The 20,778-nt window shown below is 49.9% G+C and overlaps 1 protein-coding gene across 2 annotated transcripts; it reads left to right on the top strand.

Annotated features, from left to right (window-relative positions):
* The first annotated feature begins 12,402 nt into the window (after positions 1–12,402).
* Positions 12,403–20,771, top strand: KLHL40 (kelch like family member 40). Of its 2 annotated transcripts, none has more exons than XM_025913873.2 (7): positions 12,403–12,712; positions 14,007–15,276; positions 16,608–16,768; positions 17,013–17,120; positions 17,299–17,484; positions 19,256–19,402; positions 20,229–20,771. In XM_025913873.2, exons 2-7 carry the CDS (start codon positions 14,113–14,115, stop codon positions 20,338–20,340), a joined length of 1,878 nt encoding a protein of 625 aa, XP_025769658.2. In that variant the 5' UTR covers positions 12,403–12,712; positions 14,007–14,112; the 3' UTR covers positions 20,341–20,771. The 2 variants fall into 2 exon arrangements, with proteins under 2 accessions (XP_025769658.2, XP_086576684.1); XM_086720558.1 differs by having other exon boundaries at positions 12,403–12,639.
* The last annotated feature ends 7 nt before the right edge of the window (positions 20,772–20,778 follow it).

Here is a 20,778-nt window from a genome sequence, read left to right on the forward strand (position 1 = left end):
CCTTGGCCCAGCCTCTTCTTTACATGTTCCCCGCCCTGACTACTGGCTGGAAAGACCTAGACCAGAGCAAGGGCAGCACAGAGCCTGGCCGCTCAGCCGCAGACCGCATGGATAGCTGTACCCTGGAGCAGCTGCAGACCCTGTGTCTCTCCCTTAAGGGCGGGCTGGGCTTTACGAACACCCAGAGTCAGGAGCTGAGGCAAGAGCAGAGATGTGCCCCCAAACTGGTGTTTGGTCTTGAGCTGGATGCAGAAGGGGATGGAGAGAGGAGAGGTCTCGGGGTAACTGATGCCGAGGCTCCCAAAGGAGTGCCCACAGGAGGCCAGGCCCCCTACGGTATGGTTCTGCGTGAGCCCCAGGACAGCAGGGACAACTCCGGCTCATGTGCGCAACACTTGGCAGGCAAGGGTGGTTTGAAGGAGCCAGCTGTCAGAGATGCTGACGTGGGCACGAGGAAGATGGCTAGTGGCCTCCAAGGAGGGAGCAGATGGCTTTCTCTGGGGACCTCTAAGAATTATTAATATCATTGCACAGGTAATATACAGAGCCCTGGCTCTGTGCCAGGTGGAACTCTAGGCCCTGGGGCTACACGGTGAACAAGGCCCCTGTGTTTGTGGCAACCGGCTCAGGATACGGGAGGAGGGGTCTGACCCTGAGCAGCTGGGTGAATTCACGAACCAGAGAGGAGGTGCAGGTTCTGACAGGCAGAGGCTGGAGATGGGCGTGGGGGAGCTGGTGGTGAAACCTGTCCCAGGACGTGGGTTTCCTGTTCTTATGCACCTCCCCTTCGAGGGCAGGTCCAAAGAGCAGGTCCCAGAATTTGGGGGCCGGTACCTTTCCGCACAGCCCTCCTTCTTTGAGCAAAAGGAACAGGCTCACTTAGGTCGCCGTGAAAATGAGGCTTGCTGATGAGGTCGCGCTGAAAATGAGGGCCTGGCTGCTCCCCTGCTCTCTTGGTATTCTGTCTCTCTGGTTCTGCTCTCCACCCCCTCTTGTTCCCCATCTGTGTGCCTGATGCCTCTCTGCACATCTCTTCCTTCAGCCCCACCGCCACCCCCCTCATTCTCATACCATTTCCAACTTCACATTCTGTCCAGAGCTGCTCAGGCATGAGTCACGCTGGGCTAGGAGGAGGACGTTGGGTGGCGGAGGGCACCATGGCTGGCATCTCTGGAGCACTCATTCTTCCCCAGTTTTGCTCTTTGGGACCAAACTGCTCATTAACACATCGCGTCCTGGAGTGCAGGAGTATTTATACCCTAGTTGCAAGGGAGGCTGGGAAGGTGAGCATGTCTGGTACTTCAGGCAGGTAGGACTCACAATCAGAAAACGGCTGTCCAAACACGCTGGGTGGCCACAAAGGGTCCCTCTCCCACCCCGATTCCTGGTCCCGGGACCCAGCCATCCTGAGAGAAACCACGGCCCACGCATACACACTGGGCACAGGTCTGGAGTGGACACTGAATCCTACAGGAAAGCCCCAGCCTGGCAAGGCAAATCTCTGTGCTGGCTCCATAATTGATTCTTCCCTAGACAATGTCACCACTCCACAGCATCAGCTGCTCCTGGGCACTGGGTGAGACCAGTGTGTGCTGTGAGCACCAGCCCAACACCACACAGCATTTTTTTCTGTAGAATCCCTTTTTTACAGAATTAAAATTAAAAATTTTCAATTAAAATTTTACAATTAAAATTTTTCTGGACGTTTAAAAAGCCAAATATTTCTGGAAGGCCCTTTAAGAAAAAAAACAAAAACAAAAAAGCAAGGCTTGCAGTTGCCTGTATCTCTTCCTTTCCAACTCCCGATGGGCAACCATTTCCAATTCAATTGGTATTTTTGGTGTTTACCCTCATGCCTATGAAAATCACGCCTCCGCAGCGTTAGGCATCATTTATTGATTTCTTTAACACTCCCAACACACACACACACACACACACACACACACACACACACACACTCTACACACGGCTTCTCTTCCCCTTTCTCCATGTATAGTTGTATTATTATTTTGGGTGAGATTAACATTCAGTGTATATATTATTATGACTATTACGACCTCAACAAAGTCACATCATAGAATATGATTCCATTTCCTTTCTTGTACAACTTCTTACTTTTGTCACTTTTTAATATGTTATTTCAGTTTCTAGGCATTTATCACTTCTGTGTACCCAAAGTCTGCCATAAATGCAACTCTCCTGATATGTGCACACCCATCAATTTCCTCTTGGCACTGTGTTTCCAGAATCCTCGCTCGCTCGAATCTGGGCTGGTTGATTTCCCCCAGCTGTCATGGTGGGATCTCCCACCCTTCTGAGGATTCCCTCTGCTACTTCCTACACAGATCTCCCATTTTCCTGAATCCTGTGTCTTCCTTTATCTGGATTTGCTTCCTTGATTTGGTGAAGCACATCCACAGGGGGCTTCCTGCAGACAGGCTCCTGGGCACGTGGAGACCTGTGGCCAGGCCCAAAGTGATCGGTCCTCCCCAGACCTAGTAACACAGGAGGCAGTGGAGCTAGTGACCGTCTTCACGAAGCTCCATCCTCGTTATAACAAGTGGCCAGTGTGGCAGACAACCTGGTGTGCACAAAAGCGAAGCCATCTCCCATAAGGACACTTACTGCTTAACAACATCCCCAGGCCTCTGTTCCCTGTCACACTTTGCTGAGACCGTGTCCCTTGAAGTTTCCTACAGAAAACTAACTTCTAGAAGGTTTATGACTTCGTGGACCACTTTTTTCCTAACCCTAAAATGTAGCTTCTCTTCAGAACCACTTCAGGGAATGAAATTCTGAAGGTCTTGACAATTTTTATTCTAGTCTTATGTAGGGATGAGTTTGCCTGGGTAACAACTCTGGGTGGGAATCCATTTGCCCTCAGAATTTTAGATGCCAGTGTTTCCCCATCCCGTTTTGACTCCCAATGCTACATGTGTGCTGTGCTTCTTCCCTCTCTGAAGCCTTCAGGCCCTTTGCTTCACCTCCAGCCTTGTGAACCTTCAAGCCGATGATGTACTTGGTGTGAATTTTTCTCACCCACTGAGCTGGGTACTCGGTGAGCTCTGTCAGTCTGGGAAACTTTCCTGAATTATGGCTTTAAACCATTTTCTCTCCAAGTTTTTCTCTGTTCTTAAGCTCCTGTTATTTAGATATTGGACTTCTGGGCTGCTTGTCTCATTCTCTTACCTCATCTTTTTTGTTCCTCAAATTTGAGATTTCCTCAAATTTCTTTTCCAACTCTTCTATCAAGTATTATATTTTTGCCATTATACTTCTTAATTTCCAAAAGTTCTTCTTAATTTCTCTGGAATTTTTTTGTGGTGTTTGCCGCTTTATTATGTAAGCATTTTTTGGACATTATTACTAGCAATGTTTGAATTTTTTCTGCGTCCTGTTGTTTTTTTTCTGTTTCCTCCAATTTCCCTTCCTTTCATTTGTTTCTCATGAGACTTTCCTTAGATATTGGATAATCTTTGATCTTTTTCTTAGTGGAAATTTTTATTGGGATAATTACAGATTCATACACAGCTTTAAGAAATAATAGAGAAAACACTTGTACATTTTACCTAGTTTCCCCCAATGATACTAGTTTGCAAAACTAGTACAATATGACAACCAGGGCATTGAAAATGACACCCCACTGCTCTTATCCAGATTTCCCCAACCTTACTTGTCCTCATTTGTGTGCATATTTGGTTCTACAGAATTTTATCACATGTGTATGTTCACATATCCACCATCACAATGGAGACAGAACATTCCACCACCATAGGGTTCCCTCTCTTGTGCTTTTATAAATATACAGACCCCCCCCCCCGCCACCACCCACTCTGTCCCTAATGACTGGCAGCCACCAATCTGTTCTCTGTTTAGAAATTTTTGTCATTTCAAAATGTTATCTTAATGTATATGGTATGTAATCATTTGGGATTGACTTTTTTCACTCAGCCTAATCTTCTGGAAATTGACCCAAGTTACTGTGTATATCAGTACTTCACTCTTTTGTGTTGCTGAGTAGTATTCCATGGTTTGTATGTACTACATTAAAAAAAATTGTTTTTAATGTTTATTTATTTTTGAAAGAGAGAGAGAGAGAGAGAGAGAGAGCACGAGTGGGGTAGGGGAAGAAAAAGAGGGAGACACAAAATCCTAAGCAGGCTCCAGGCTCTGAGCTGTCAACTCAGAGCCCTACACGGGGCTCGAACCCACGAACAGCAAGATCATGACCCAAACTAAAGTTGGACACTTAACGGACTGAGCCACCCAGATGCCCCTGTATGTACTACATTTATTCATTGAGGGAGAACAGTGCTGTTTCTCATTTTTTTGCTATTACTAATACAGCTGGCATGAATATTCCCATATCGGTTCTGTAGGAACATAAGTTTTACTTTCTTGGGGATAAATGCCCAAGAGGACAATTGCTGGGTTATATAATAGTTGCAGGCTTAATTTTACAAGAAACTGCCAAGTGTTATCTATGAGGCTGTGCCACTTTACGTTCCCACCAGCAATGTATGAGGGATATGGTTTCTCCTTCTCTTCAGCATTTTGGTGGTGTCATTATTTTTTATTTTAGCTACTCTGATAGCTGCGCAGTGATGTAGCTTTAACTTAGATTTCCCTGATGAGTAATTATATTGGACATCTTTTCAGGAGATGATTTGCCATCTGACATCATCTTTGATGACATATCGGTTTAGGTCTTTTGCCTGTTTTCCAGTTGGATTGTTGGGGTTTTTTTGTTTTTTTGTTTTTTTTTTACTGTCGAGTTTTGAGATTCCTTGTGTGTCTAGATGTTGCAAATATTTTCTCCCAGTCTGTAGCATGTCTTTCCATCCTCTTCATATGGGCTTTTGCAAATCAAAAGTTCTGTACTTTGATGAGGATTAATTTTCAAACTTTCCTTTTAAGGATCATGCTTTTGATGTTGAGTCTAATAACTCTTTCCCTAGCCAAATGCCAAAACTACTGTCCTGTTATTTTTTTTCCCTCGAAGTTTTATAGTTTTGTTTCACATTTTTTAAAAAGATGCTCACTTACTTTGTTCTTTAAGAGCCAAGTCCAGGGGCGCCTGAGTGGCTCAGTTGGTTGGGTGTCTAACTTCAGCTCAGGTCATGATCTCCCAGTTCGTGGGTTCAAGCCCCATGTCGGGCTCTGTGCTGACAGCTCAGAGCCTGGGGCCTGCTTTGGATCCTGTGTCTCCCTCTGTCTCTGGCCCTCCCCCACTCACACTCTGTCTCTCAAAAATAAATAAAAATGTAAAAAAAAAATTAAAAACAAAAGAGCCAAGTCCAGTCTTGGACTGACAAAGCTCTCTCTTTTTTTTTTTTTAAGTTGTGGTAAAATATACATAATATAAAAGTTAGCATCTTAACCAATTGTAAGTGTACAGTTAGTGACATTAAGTACATCCACATTGTTGTAGGATACCGCCACCATCCATCGATAGAATTCTTTTCAATCTCATAAAACTGAAACTCCGTGACCCACTAGGCACCAACCCCCTATGCCCTCCTGCCTACCCCCAAGCCCTGGAAAGCACCTTTCTCCTTTCTGCCTCTATGAATTTGGTTATTCTAGGTACCTCATTTCAGTGGAATCATACAGTACTTGTCTCTTTGTGATTGGATTTTTTCACCTAGTATACTGTCCTCAAGTTCCATCCACGTTACAGCGCGTGTCAGAATTTCCTTCCGTTTTAAGCCTGAATAATGTCCCATTGTACGTATATACCACATTTTATGTATCCATTCATCTGTAGATTGACACTGGGGTTGTTTTCATCTTCTGGCTATTGTGAATGATGCTGCAGTGAACACGGGTGTACTTGTTTTTAATACCTTTGGGTATATAACCAGAAGTGGATTACTAGATCATATGGTAATTGTATTTTTAAGTTTTCGATGAACCGCCATACTGTTTTTCACAGTGTCTATACCATTTTACATTCCCACCAGTGGTACACAGAGTTCCAATTTCTGCACATCCTTGCCAACACCTGTTTGCTTTTTTGCTTGTTTTTGCATAGCGGCCATTCTAATGGGTGTGAGGCGGGATCTTGGGGTTTGGGTTTACATTTCCCTAGTGATGAGTGATGCTGAACATCTTTTCATGTGTTTATTGGCCATTTATACACCTTTTTGCAAAAATGTCAAGTGCTTTGGCCATTTTTTAATCAGCTTGTTTTGTTATTGTTGAACTTTAGGAGTTCTTTATATTTTTCAGATAGTAACCCTTTATATGATTTGCAAATATCTTCTACTATCCCAGGGGCTGCCTTTTCTGTAAGTTGTGTCCTTTGATATACAGAAGTTTTAAATTTTGATGTAGTCCAAGCTGTTTTTTCTTTTGTTGCCTGTGCTTTTGGTGTCATATCCAAGTAATTGTCAGTTCCGGTATCATGAAGCTTTCACCCCATCTTTTCTTCTAAAAGCTTTCTGGTTTTCACTCTTATATTTTGAGTTTATTTTTTATATGGTGTGAGATAAATGTCTAGCTTCATTCTTTTGGGTGTGGGTATCCAGGTCTCTGAACACTGTTTGTTGAGAAGACTGTCCTTTCCTCATTGAATGGTTTTGGTACTCTTGTCACAAGTCATCTGACATATATGTGAGAGTTTATTTCTGGGCTTTCTATGCTGTTCCAGTAGTCTATATGTCTGTCTTTATGCCAGGACCACACAGTTTTGATTACTGTAGGTTTGTAGTAAGTTTTGGAATAAAACTGTGTGAGACCTCCAACTTTGTTCTTCTTTATCAAGATTATCTTAGATGTTTTACATTTAAGTTCACTTTGAGTTAATTTTTGTATAAGGTATGAGATGTAGGTTGAAGTTCTTTTTTTCTTCTTGGCCTATGGATGTCTGATTGTTCCAGAACCATTTGTTGAAAAGTCTCTGTCCTCCATTGACTTGTTTTTGATCCTTGTCAAAAATCAGTTGAGCACATTTGGATCTATTTCTGGATCCTTTATTGTGTTCCATTGATCTGTGTGTCTGACTCTTTGCCACACAATCCTGATTACTAGAGCTAAACGGGAACCCTTAACGTCAGGTAGAATGATTCCTCCCCCTTTATTCTTCCTTGTCCAGATGGTTTTAACTATTCTAGGGCCTGTCCCTTACCATATACATTTTATAATAAGCTTATCTATGCCCATTAAAAATGTTTCTAGGATTTTGATAGGCATTGAATTAAACCTACAGTTCAATTTGGGGAGAACTGACATCTTTACTGTGCCGAGCCTTCCAGTTTATGAACATAGTATGTTTTTCCATTTATGTAGGTCTTCTAGGATTTCTTTCATCAGCATTTTGTAATTTTCAGCATAGATCCTGTACATGTTTTGTTAAGAATATTCAATTTCTGGGGCACCTGGGTGGCTCAGTCAGTTAAGCATCTGACTCTTGATCTCAGTTCAGGTCATGATCTCACAGTTCATGGGTTCGAGCCCCACACTGGGCCCTGCACTGATGGTGCAGAGGCTGCTTGGGATTCTGTCTCTCTTTCTCTCTCTGTGCCCCTCCCCACTTGTTTTCTCTCTCTCTCTTTCTGAAAATGAATTAACTTAAAAAAAGAATATTCAATTTCTTTGGACTGATTATAAATAGTATTAAGTTTTAAGTTTTATTTCTACATGTTCATTGTCAGTAGACAGAAGTGCAATTAAGTTGGGTGTGTTGATTTTATATCCTCCAGCATTGGTGAGCTCATTTATTAGCTCCTGAAGGTTTTTTTTTGTAGATTCCCTGGAGTTATTTACCTTTCGTTCCTGATAGTTTCATTGGATATAGAATTTACCTCTGACCATCCTTTCAGCTCTTGAAAAATGTGACACTTTCTTTTGGCCCTATGGTATCTGTTGAGAAACCCACCCTCCTTTGAATTAGTGTCCCCTATAGGTAATGTGTTTTTTCTTTCTGGCTGCTTTCAAGATTTTTTTTCTTTGTCTTTAGTTTTAAGAAGTTTAATTATGATGTGTCTTGGCATGGGTTTCTTTGGGTTTATCCCTGTTTAAGGTTTGCTCGGTTTTTTGAATTTTCAGGTTTGTGTCTTTCACCAAGTTTTGGAAGTTTTTAGCCATTCTTACTTCAGTTACTATTTCAGTAACCCTCTCTCTTTCGCCACTCTTTCTGGGACTATTATGATACAAATGTTGGATCTTTTGTTATTGTCTCATGGGCCCAAGATGACATTATTATTTTTTTTTTCGCTCTGCTCTCTTTTTGTTCTTCCGATTAGGTAAATCCTACTCATCTACCCTCAAGCACACTGATTTTATCCTCTGTCATCTCCCTTCTATTGAGGCCATCCAGCGGGTTTTTATTTCTGTTTTATATCTATTTTATTTCCGTATTTTTCAGGTCTATGATTTCCATTTGGCTCTTCTATATAACTTGTATTTCTTTACTGAGATTTTCTCTTTTTCAAATGTATTTTCTTTTTTTTTTTTTTTAATTTTTTTTTTCAACGTTTATTTATTTTTCGGACAGAGAGAGACAGAGCATGAACGGGCGAGGGGCAGAGAGAGAGGGAGACACAGAATCGGAAACAGGCTCCAGGCTCTGAGCCATCAGCCCAGAGCCCGACGCGGGGCTCGAACTCACAGGACCGCGAGATCGTGACCTGGCTGAAGTCGGACGCTTAACTGACTGCGCCACCCAGGCGCCCCTCAAATGTATTTTCAAGAGAATTGTATTGATTGTTGAAGCATTTGTATGAAATATTTTATGAAGCTTTAAAATCCTTGCCAGATAATTTTAACGTCTGATTAATCTCAGTGTTGGCATCAGTTGATTCTTTCCACATTCAAGTAGTGATTTTCCTGGTTATTATTATGACAGGTGATTTTTTTTTTATTGTATCCTGGACGTTTTGGCTTTATGTCAGAAGACTTTGGGTTCTATTTGGTTCTTTTTTTTTTATAACGGGCAGTTGTCCTGTTTAGGTTTGGCATGCGGGTGCTGGCCTACTTCTGTGGGCTGCGGTTCCAATGACAATTTAATTTTCAGAGACTTTGCCATGTTATTCTCACCAGCTTGGGTTATCTGCTGCTGGGGTTCCCACCTGTTCCTGCTGCTGCTGCCAGAGAGAGCAGAACGAGTTTCCCCAGGCCAGGTCGCCCGGCGTCCCTTGGCAGGGAATGTGGGTCTCAGGCCAGGTGTGGAAGGAGAGTGTTCCACTGCCCTCCACCGGCTGCTTGTTGTTGGTGGGCTTCTGATGAACTCCCCTTGCTGGTGGGGCTGCATTCGTCTGGTGTCAGTGGGACTCCTGTGCAATTTGCGAGAGGAGTAAGCCTACCTGGGTCATCCTCTGTTGGGTGGGAGTATATCATCCTTCTCTCACTTTTCAGAGTTATTCTCTAATCGCCTCTTGCATATTTCCATGGTTTATCACTGTACTTAACAGGGAAGAGCAGGGAGAAAGGAGTCCCACATTGTCTAAGCCAGAAGTCATCTTTTCAATAATTACAAAATTAGTGTAATAATGGCACTGTGGGTTTTTGTAAGCTTTTTTTTTTTTAACGTTTATTTATTTATGTTGAGAGAGAGAGAGGGGAGAGAGAAAAAGCACGCAGCAGAGAGCGTGCTGGGGAGGGGCAGAGAGAGGTTGAGAGAGAGGATCCCGAGCAGGCTCCGTGCTGTCAGCAAAGAGCCCAATACAGGTCTCGAACGCACGAACCGTGAGATCATAACCTGAGCCAAAATTAAGAGTTGGATGCCCAACCGAGTGAGCCACCCAGGCGCCTCTCAATAATTTTTAAAAAGTGGAGCACCAAAAAACCCAATGGCAGTCAGCATGTGTGAAAGGACTTGTGAACTGGAGGGCCTCACTGTCCACTGTCTCCTTGAGGTCCCTCGGTTACTGGTATCTTTTTTTTTTTCCCTCTGGTCAGTGAGGCTGAGAAAATAAGTTCTGGCTTCTACCTTGGGGAAGGACTATAGATGTGTGACTATCCCACGCATAGAAAGACCATTTAGGAGATGGGAGGAGACTACTGAGCGTGACAAGTATCTTGTCATACAGCACTATTCCAGCAAATACTCGGCGGCCGAGGTACAGCCCCAAGTCTACATCTGGGTGAGGCCTGCTCATACGATGAGGCTTGCAGGCATTGTTTGGTTTCTTGGCACATTTGCAAGGGGTTTGTTCTCTGACCTTGGTGAAATGAGTGTACATTTTCTCAAGAATTGTCACTTGGCCAAAAAAAAAAAAAAAAAAAAGAATTTTCACTTGGCATTTTTCTTAAATAACCCTTGTGATGTGCTAAGATTCCTAATGAAGGCAGGACATGAGTAGACAAACTGGATGAAGTTCAAAATAGTTGTCTGAGTAAAAGAAGTCCGAAGAGAGAGAGAGAGGACATACTACATAATTCTGCTTCTATAAAACTTTAAAAACTGCAAAGGAATGATAGTGACAGCAGATCTGTGACTGTCAGGCTGGGGGTGTTGTGGGGAGAGATGAGGGAGGGATTAAAGAAGGGCACAAGGACACATAGATCTGTTCTCTAACTTGATTGGGCTGCTGGTTTTGTGGATGTATATATATGCACATCAAAACTTACCAATTGTTGGCTCAGTCCTTTGCGCATCTGACTTTGGCTCAGGTCATGATCTCACGGTTCGTGGGCTCGAGCCCCACTTCAAGCTCATTGCTGTCAGCGCTGAGCCTGTTTTAGATTCTCTGTTCCCCTCTCTCTCAGCCCCTCCCCCACTCAGGCTCCCTCTCCCTCTCTCTCAAAAATAAATAAACTTAAAAAAAAACTTCTCAAATTGTACACTTTAAATATGTGCAGTTCATTGTATGTCACTTATGCCTCAACAAAGCCATTAAAAAAAAAACCAAAACATTGGGGGGGGGGCCCTGGGTGGCTCAGTCGGTTCAGCATCCAACTTTGGCTCAGGTCATATCTCATGGTTTGTGAGTTCAAGTCCCACATCGGGCTCTCTGCTGTCAGCACAGAGCCCGCTTGACGATTCTCTGTGCTCTCTCTCTGCCCCCTCCCCCACTTGCATTCTCTCTCTCTCTCTCTCTCAAAAATAAATAAGCATAAAAAATAAAAAAAAAAAAAACATGATAAGACTGATCCCTGTTTGCTAGCCATTTAAATTTCAGCTTCTGTAAGGGGGGTGGGGTGGGTAATTCCTACCTCATAATTTGGGGTAAGACTAAATGAGTAAAAATTCAAAGGATGAAGTGAGATGACATCCTCCCTGATTCAGCTGAAAGCCATGTGCTTTGTCCCACTCTGTCCTGTACTCGCGTCCAATCCCCGGACTTCTCCCTGAGTGACTCGCAGAGTGGCTGGGGCAGATGAAATGGGATTGGCCGCAAGTTGGTGACTCAATAGTTGCTGAAGTGGGGAGATGGGGACATGGGAGACTGGCATGGGAGACTCTTTACTTGTGGGTAAGTTTGCATTTCCCACAATTATCATTAAGAAATAGGGGCGCCTGGGTGCCTCAGTCGGTTAAGCACCCAACTTTGGCTCAGGTCGTGATCTCGCGGTTAGTTCGAGCCCCACATTGGCTCTTCGTGGACAGTGTGGAGCTTGCTTAGGATTCTCTCTCTCTCCCTCTCTCTGTGTGTCTCTCTCTCAAAAATAAATAAACTTTTTAAAAAAAGTCCTCTTTAAAAAAACAAAACAAAACAAAACAGTGGCTCCCCATTTCACCAAAGAGAAAAACCAAAGTCTGAACACTGGCCCACATGGCCCTACTTGACGCCCCCACCTTACTCCTCTGCCCTTATCTCCTCCTACTCACCTCCTCATTCATTGCTTCAGCCTCACTGGCTTCCTCCCTGTTCCTGGAACATGGCAGGTGTGCTCCTGCCTCAGGGCCTTTGCTCAAGCTATTACCCCTGCCTGGAATCCTCCTATCCCATGGCTTGAACGTGCTCAAATGGAGTCCTCTCAGTGAGTCGACCCTGACTTATCTACTAAAATTATTACCACTGCCACCTGTCCCTTCCCATGACCTCTTCTCTGCTACTTGTCACTTAGCAGTTATCATCTGACATTCTGTATAACTGCTTGTTACTGTCTCCCCCCAACCGCCCACTTTGGCTGCACATAAGCTCCATAAAGACAGGAATTCCTGCCTGATGTGTTCACTGTTGAATCCTCAACACTGAGAAGAGTGCACAGTGGGTTCTCGATGAATGAATGAGCCACATATAAATATGCTAGCGGAATGCCTGGTAGGCAGTGAGCACTATGGGATTCATCATAACCTAAAAATACGTCATTGAGTCATATGATAAACATAAGTTAATTGTTTGGTATGTACTTTCTGTCCTGGTCTTTGAAAAATGAAGCTACCACTAATTTGTTGTTGTTGTTGTTGTTAATTGGCGGGAGGCAGTTTGGTGGGGAGGGATTCCCACAGCCTTTGGAGGTGGGCAGATCTGCCTTGAGCCCTGGCCTGGCCACTTGCCAGCTGAGCAACTTGGCCAAGTTGCTCAGCCTTGCAGAGCCTGGTCTCTTCACTGATGGTGCTTGTTGGAAATGCCCTGCAGCCCAGGACCTTGCTGGGAGCCCTGGGGTGAGACTTTGCCCTTTCTGCAAGATGGACAGGACCACCTCCAGGACGTGCCCAGCTGCTGTGCCTCTCTAAGACCTGACGGTGGGGTGAGCAAACGATCGTTGAATGCGCTGCTCAGGAGGGACAGGAGGTGACATCTCTGAGATCGCCAAATGGGAGGTGACTCAGCCCTGGCCTATCCTGAGGTCACCTCTCCAATCCCTCTGCCCCTCAAGCCTTAGATTATAAGCAAGTGACTCAGAGGAATGATGGGAGAATGCCCCATAACAGTTCACACCAGTGTCCTGGGGGCTAAATTTAACCCACAGCTGCAGCCTCTGGCACTTTGGGAGCAAGTTAATCTTGGTGGCTGAGGCTGGTGTGTGTGTGTGTGTGTGTGTGTGTGTGTGTGTGTGTGTGTGTGGTGGGGGGGGGGAGGTTGGTAAGGAGGTCAGAGAAGGCTGGGCATAAAGACTGGCTATCCTTGGCCTCTACTCTGACCCCCTAAATGGTAGACAGGGTACAAGGGCCCCAAGGCCACGTAGGCTCAGGTCAAGCTTAGTATGGACCAAAGACAGTGAGCATAGACAGCTGTCTTGGAACATTAAACTCTTAAGAGTGTTAACGTTTTGAACACTAGAATCCACAGTGTCACTCCTCTAGAATGCTAAAACCCTGGGAGTTTTTATACCTAGAATAGTTGAATCCTAGGAAATTAATTTTCTAGCATGTCTGACGCCTTACAGTGTTAAAACCCTGTGATAGTGTACTCCCAGGAACACAGAACCTCAGTGCTTCTGAGCCTCAGCAGAACTGTAATTGTGGCCCTTAGAATTGAACTCCTCCAACGCCTCATTGTGTAGAAAGGGAGACTGAGGCTCAACAGAGCCATGTGACCTGTACAGGCCCTTTGGAAAGATGGTGACCTTCTTGCTTCCTTGCACAGTCTAAGGAGGGTCTCAGATCTGGAGCAGAAAGGGGGAAAGGTCCTCCCATTTTAAAGATAGGGCACCAAGGTCCCCAGTGAGTGAATGCCATTCCCAAGTTCATTGAGCAGGAAACCCAAGCACACTGAATCCAGGGGTGGCTGGGGTGAGATATACTCCAGGGAAGAAGATGGAAGCACCCAGACAGAAAAGCCCAGAAGGCATGAAGGAAGGGAGACCCTGGAAGAGGGATACCAATGCTTCTTCCTCCCTGGACCGAGGGGCAGAGCTTGAGTCATCCCCTTCCTTCAGGGGTATTGCCTGACCAAGGAATGCAGTCTTAATTGCAACGGAACCTCGGTGTGCTCCATTTAGAAATGAGGCAGCGAGGCTCTCCTAGGCCCAGACACCCCACCCCCGTCCCATGAGCCCCTGGGGCTGAGTCAAGGCTGCTCTGGGAGGGGGCCTCCACCCAGCTGTCCCCTCTGCGTCATGTGCAGGAAGCCAGGCGGCTCGCCTTACAGGGTCTTGTCCACCTCTATATATAGCTCCGTGAAGACAGCTGCGTAGACTGAGAGTGGCCCAGAAGGAAAGCAGAGGAATAGAAAAAGGAGCCCCCCCCTGGCCAGGCAGCGGCACCCCAAGCCACCCACCATGGCGCTGGGCTTGGAGCAGGCGGAGGAGCAGCGGCTGTACCAGCAGACGCTCCTGCAGGACGGGCTGAAGGACATGCTGGACCACGGCAAGTTCCTCGACTGTGTGGTGCGGGTAGGGGAGCGCGAGTTCCCGTGCCACCGCCTGGTGCTGGCCGCCTGCAGCCCCTACTTCCGGGCGCGCTTCCTGGCCGAGCCCGAGCAGGCCGGCGAGCTGCGCCTGGAGGAGGTGTCCCCGGACGTGGTGGCCCAGGTGTTGCACTACCTGTACACGTCGGAGATCGCGCTGGACGAGGCGAGCGTGCAGGACTTGTTCGCAGCAGCGCACCGCTTCCAGATCCCGTCCATCTTCACCATCTGCGTGTCTTTCCTACAGAAGCGCCTGTGCCTCGCCAACTGCCTGGCCGTCTTCCGCCTCGGCCTCCTCCTCGACTGCGCGCGCCTGGCCGTGGCCGCCCGCGACTTCATCTGCGCGCGCTTCTCACTCGTGGCGCGCGACGCCGACTTCCTCGGGCTCTCGGCCGACGAGCTCATCGCCATCATCTCCAGCGATGGCCTCAACGTGGAGAAGGAGGAGGCGGTGTTCGAGGCGGTGATGCGGTGGGCGGGCAGCGGCGACGCCAAGGCGCAGGCAGAGCGCCAGCGTGCGCTGCCCACCGTCTTCGAGAGCATACGCTGCCGCCTGCTGCCGCGCGCCTTCCTGGAGAGCCGCGTGGAGAACCACCCTCTTGTGCGTGCCCAGCCCGAGTTGCTGCGCAAGGTGCAGATGGTGAAGGACGCACACGAGGGCCGCCTCACTGTGCTGCGCAAGAAGAAGAAGGACAAGGGGAAGGAGGCAGCCGGGTCCAAGGCTGCTGACAAGGGCACAGGCGAAGCCAAGGCACAGGAGGAGCAGGTGGAGGAGGACGAACGTATCATACCCGGGATCCTCAATGACACTCTGCGCTTTGGCATGTTCCTACAGGACCTCATCTTCATGATCAGCGAGGAGGGAGCCGTGGCCTATGATCCAGCAGCCAACGAGTGTTACTGTGCTTCCCTCTCCACCCAGATCCCTAAGAACCATGTCAGCCTCGTGACCAAGGAGAACCAGGTCTTTGTGGCCGGGGGCCTCTTCTACAACGAGGACAACAAAGAGGACCCCATGAGTGCTTACTTCTTGCAGGTGCCTGCCCAGCCCTGGGAGGGGCAGCCAGCACTGGGTTCTGGGAATGGAGAGGGGCAGCCTTGGGGCCCAGGAGAAGCTTGTGTCTACTTGTTGGGAGTGGCCATTGGGTCTAGGACGAGAAGTACACCGGCGGGGGGGGGGGGGGGGGGGGTTGACTGAGCCACTTGCCTGAAGGTTAAAGACAGTTATAGGCAATTGACAATTAGTTACATAACTCCGATGTCTCAGTTTCAGGGGGATGTTGGCCCCAGGATGGTCTGATATGTTGGAGGCTCTATCTCTGCCCAGGAGTTGAGGTCAGACACAGTGAGAAGGGGGAGCAAGGTCAGTGTAGGGGTCTGGAGCCAGGGCCTTTGCATGAAGCCAGGACTGGAGTAGAGAACAGAGTGTCCCAAACAAAGGGACTTTCCTGCCTAGTCTTTTCACTGTACAGATGAGAAAATTGAGGCCCGCAAAGGGCCAATAGAGTGGGGTGTCCAGTCCAAATGGTAGTGTAGTGTGGGATCTCGGAGGGCAGAGATGACGGTTTCCTGGTGACTGGCCATGTAGGTTTGAGTCTTGCTATTTGGGGGGGAATTTGGATGCGTGAAGGGGAAGTTAGGGTGTTTCTGCCTGGGGAATGGTAAGCAAGGGACAGAGACTGGAATGAACCTAGCCAGTGGTGTGCTCAGTGAGGCCTGACCAGGTGTGAGAAGGGTGAGGGGCAACACGGTACCAGGGTTAAACCAGGGTCAGGGTGGGGGGACCGGGGGTGGCTCCACCAGTTACCAGCCAAGGCATATGGCGGGCACATTGTTTATTTTCTCTGGGCCTCTGTTTGTAAATGGGGATATTATTTTGCCTGCTTGATAAGGTTGTTTGAAGGTTACTTGATGGTGATAAAGCGTTCATCCTCACACCGCTCAGCCTCCAGAAACTTTCCAGATAGATGAGCCTCTGATACCATTGTGTAAGACTGTGGAGGTGGTCGGGGCCACAGATTTACACTGTAGATCTTAAGAGATGAGTGGCAGAGCTGTATTTGGAGGTTTCCTGTACAGTGGGATGTGGTGGAAAACAGGGCAGGCAGGCCTCACTTGCAGAGTTGTACTGGGGAAGGGACAGGACTTCGCGTGGGGTGCCCCATCCTGGCGCTGTAATGGTGGTTTCCGGGCGCCTAACCTCCGGAGGCCTCAGTTGTTCTTCGCCTGGTAGGAAGAGAGGGCACTGTCTCCAGGGATGACCTCCAGGCTGCTCTGGCCCCACCTGGAGGCCCGGGGTGGCTGGGCGGGGTGGAGCGGGGCCGGGGACGTGGGGGCCGGTGGCTGACTGGACGCCCGGCCCCGCAGTTTGACCACCTGGATTCCGAGTGGCTGGGAATGCCACCGCTGCCCTCGCCGCGCTGCCTCTTCGGCCTGGGAGAGGCTCTCAACTCCATCTACGTGGTCGGCGGCCGGGAGCTCAAGGACGGCGAGCGCAGCCTAGACTCGGTCATGTGCTACGACCGGCTGTGAGCGCGGGCCGGGGGCGGGGCGGGGCGGCGCTGAGGGGCCCGGCGGCGGGGGCTCGAGCGAGAGCCCGGGCTGCGGGCAGGCGGAGGCGGGGCGGTCGGCAGGGGGGTGCGAGAGGGACCTGGGGGTGCCGGTAGCGCACGGGGTGCGCTCCGAATGTGTGTCGGGTGGGCTGGCGACTGCAGAGACGCGGACCCAGCGCACGCCTGACCCCGGCGCTCGCCCTACTCCCGTCCCCTTCAGGTCGTTCAAATGGGGCGAATCGGACCCGCTGCCCTACGCTGTGTACGGCCACGCGGTGCTCTCCCATATGGACCTGGTCTACGTCATTGGCGGCAAGGGCAGTGACAGGTGAGGCTGGGGCCTGGAGCGAGCGCACGAGCGGGTTTGTAGGTTAGAGCGGGAGCACAGCCTCCCCAGGCTCTCCAGGGCTGGTGCGGGCTGCAGGGACCGGAGGCCGAAGCCGAAGCCGAGGAGGGGCGCTGTGCTCAGGCTCCTCCCCTCTCACTCGGTGTCCCCCACCTTCCAGGAAGTGCCTGAAGAAGATGTGTGTCTATGACCCTAAGAAGTTCGAGTGGAAGGAGCTGGCACCCATGCAGACTGCCCGCTCCCTCTTCGGGGCCACTGTCCACGACGGCCGCATTTTTGTAGCCGCTGGGGTCACAGACACGGGGCTGACCAGTTCAGCGGAAGTATACAGCATCGCGGACAACAAGTACGACTGTTTCCTGACCCCTTCGGCTGGGGAGCCAGGGACCAAGGGCCCCACTGTAACTGCCTGGCTGTGTGGCTTTGGGCCTGTTGGCCCTCTCCGTGTCTGTCCTGGCAGGACCCATAGTTGCTGCCCTGGGCGTCTGCTGTTGAGCTTGGACGTCAGCACAGACATAGCCTCTCTCCCCTGATCAGCAATGAGGCGGGCTTCCCCCACGAGGTGGGGCAAGGGGTATGGCCAGCTTGCTCTGCAGGAGAGAGCTCCCAGGAGTGGGGTGGGAGGTGCCAGGTTCCTCATTCAGAGACTCATACCAGGCAGTGGCCTGGTGCCAGGGATACAACGGTGACCAAAACAGATGCTGCCTGGTCCTGGGAGGTCGGGAGAAAACTGAGTTGGAAGTCCATTTGGACTTAGCCCACGAAAGGGATGGTGGGAGAAGGATGCCCCAGGCAGAGGGAAGTTGGTGCCAAGTTGGGCCTTGGCTCAGGTATGGTGGGTGGGCTGGAGAGGTGGCGAGCAGGGCTGCGGGACTTTATCCTGAGGGCGGTGAAACGCCTGTGATGGCTTTTAGGCTCACATCTGTGTTTTATTAGATGACAGCTGATGTGGAGAACGGACGAAAGATTTCCCAGGAGGCAGGGGTGCAGCTGTATAGCAAGGGAGGGTGGTGGCCTGGAGATGCGGGCACAGCAGAAATGGGGCAGAGGGGATGCACTGGAGAAAGACGTAGGCTAGGGCATCTCCCACTGTAATGCACACACGAATCTTCCAGGGATCATGTTAGAATGCAGATTCTAATTCTCAGGCCTGGGGAAGGGCCTGAGTGTGTCTTTGTAATAATTCCCCCTCCGCCCCCAGGTGATGCTGATGCCTTCTGGTCTACGAGCCACACCTTGAGCAGCTCGAGTTTAGGAGACACAAGAAATAGAATTTAGAGACTGATTGGATGTTGGGGATAAGAGGGAGAAGTGGACGCCTTTGAGGCAGGGTGGGAGGCCATTTATTGGAGAACAGTTGGCATTAGATCAGAAACGTGAGGGTCCAGTTAGGACCTGTGGGTTTGAGGGAACTGGGGGCATCCAGGAGGAGCCCACCAGGGCAGGGAGAACGCTGAGCAGGGGTCAACAGAAAATGGAGGGGACGAGCTCCCTCGGGAGAGAGAGTGTAAGAGGGAGAAACCGAGGCCCGAACCCCAAGGGATGGTGAGGGCAGATACATCATCCAGGAAGGAGCCTGAGGACAGGAGAGGGTAGGCAGGGGGGAGGTGAGAAAGGCACATCAGCAGAGATGCGTGCTGTGCCTGGATGTTATGCTCTGTGGTGGCTGGGGACCTGAGTGCTGTTTTGGAGGGTAGGGATGAAGGCCCAACTTCAGGGCCAGAGGAGGGGAGTGAAGACACCCTGAGAATAACTGGGCAGTGAAAGGAGAAGAAGGATGGGGCAGGGGCACCAGGAGAGGACTGCTCAGTGGCCGCTGAGGTAGCGAGCAAGCAAGAATTAGTTCAGGAGCAAAGGAGGGACAATGGGGAGATCTGTGGTGGATTTCGCGGGACAGGCTGGATGCAATGAGCAGGGGTCCATGAAGGGAAGTGGCAGGGGCAGGAGAAAGGGGAAGACCGGCGGGAGGTCCTGGGAGGGTCCGGACACAAGAGGTTGTGCTGGGAGCATGGGTGTCTGGGATTCAGGTTTCAAGGAGGTGCAGCTGAAGCTATGGGCACTGGGGCTCCTGAGGCCCCTGGGTGATGCGCCTCTTCAAGCCCCCTTCTCCCCACCAGGTGGGCACCCTTTGAAGCCTTCCCACAGGAACGCAGCTCACTCAGCCTGGTCAGCCTGGCGGGCACCCTTTATGCCATCGGTGGCTTTGCCACACTGGAGACCGAGTCTGGAGAGCTGGTCCCTACAGAGCTCAATGACATCTGGAGGTGAGCCTGGCCCAGGGAGGTGAGGGGAAGTCTGAGCAAGGCTGATGCCCCACAGCAGGACTGGCAAGCTCATCTGGGAGTGGGGCGATTCCTCTTCCAGGGAGTCCCATGGGGAAGGGGCACCAGACACACCCTGCTCGGCCCCTGGAATCAGGTACTCCAAGAGTCAGTCTCTGTGTGGCTGGCAAAGTCTGGGTTGACTCACAGGGTACCAAGTCCCACTGTGGAGCATCAGCCGTGTCTCAGTCAGGAGCTGACCCCAAGCTTAGGGCAGAGACCCACAGAAACAGGCCCCAGGGAGTAGAGGGGGCCCTGAAGAGGCAGCTAAGCTTTTCTTCCCTGCTCCATCCTGGAGAACTGGGGCCAGGATTGAGAAGAAGCTGGACCCCAGCTTCTCAGAACCATCACCTTCCATCTGACCCTTCCTGGGGGTGGAGAGAAGAGGTTTCCGTGCCTGGAGCACCTGCTGCTGGCATGGGGGTGGGTGGAACTTGGGGACCGGGGCTTCTGGAGTGCTGAATACAGAATTGTCCAGAGGAGGGACCATGGAGATGCAGGCCTTCCTGGAGGAGTGTGGCATTCCTTAAGAGGTGACCCTTCCTGGAATGTGGGGTGGCTGTTCTTTAAGGGTGGGCCTTGTGGCAGCCCCCTTTCCCAGGGCATGAGAATTCTCCAGGACCAGACCTTCCTGGAGATGGGCCTGGGGCCGGAGGGACAGTCCCCAGGGGTGGGCCTAGCATACCCAGCCACCCCTCCCTGCCGGGGCCCACTCTGCACTTGGCTGACCAAGCTCTGCGCTCCTGTCCCCAATCCCTCCCACCCCCAGATATAATGAGGATGAGAAGAAGTGGGAGGGCGTCCTGCGGGAGATTGCCTACGCAGCCGGTGCCACCTTCCTACCTGTGCGGCTCAACGTGCTGCGCCTGACCAAGATGTGACCAGCCCGGAGGGCCTGAACTTAGCATCCCTCCTGTCCTGTGGCCACACAGGCCCGCCATGTGGGGACTCCCGAGAGGAGGCTGGGAGAGGCCAGAACCCACCTGGATCCCGTTGTGCCACCCGGGCTGCTGCTTTGGCAGGGGAGGGAAATTGCTGCCCAGTCCTAGCCTTTCCGGGCAGGGACGAGGAACTTAAGGGCTCATAGGCATCTCCGTATCCTTGATGTCCTTGTTCCATGAGCCAGAACCACAGAGAGGTGTCCCAGGCTGCATTCTGGCCCAGTCCCAGCTTGCGTGTGTGTGCGTGGGGAAATTTCCCCACGGGAAGCCATCTCCTTACCTGTCAGATGGGGAGTGTCCCCCTCAAGCACACCCTGCGGCCTGGATAAGTCACCTTCCTTAAGAAGAATAAAGTGCCTTCTGAGCAAGTAGCTCAGG

The sequence above is a fragment of the Puma concolor genome, chromosome C2 (genome assembly GCF_028749965.1).
Source record: "Puma concolor isolate L17-30 chromosome C2, mPumCon1.1.hap2, whole genome shotgun sequence".
NCBI lineage: Eukaryota > Metazoa > Chordata > Mammalia > Carnivora > Felidae > Puma > Puma concolor.

Excerpts from the sequence above, each read along its gene's own strand:
- KLHL40 (XM_025913873.2), top strand. The coding sequence starts at position 14,113 with ATGGCGCTGGGCTTGGAGCAGGCGGAGGAGCAGCGGCTGTACCAGCAG. Across the intron at positions 15,277-16,607 it reads TGAGTGCTTACTTCTTGCAG|TTTGACCACCTGGATTCCGA; the intron begins GTGCCTGCCCAG and ends CCGGCCCCGCAG. Across the intron at positions 16,769-17,012 it reads GTCATGTGCTACGACCGGCT|GTCGTTCAAATGGGGCGAAT; the intron begins GTGAGCGCGGGC and ends CGTCCCCTTCAG.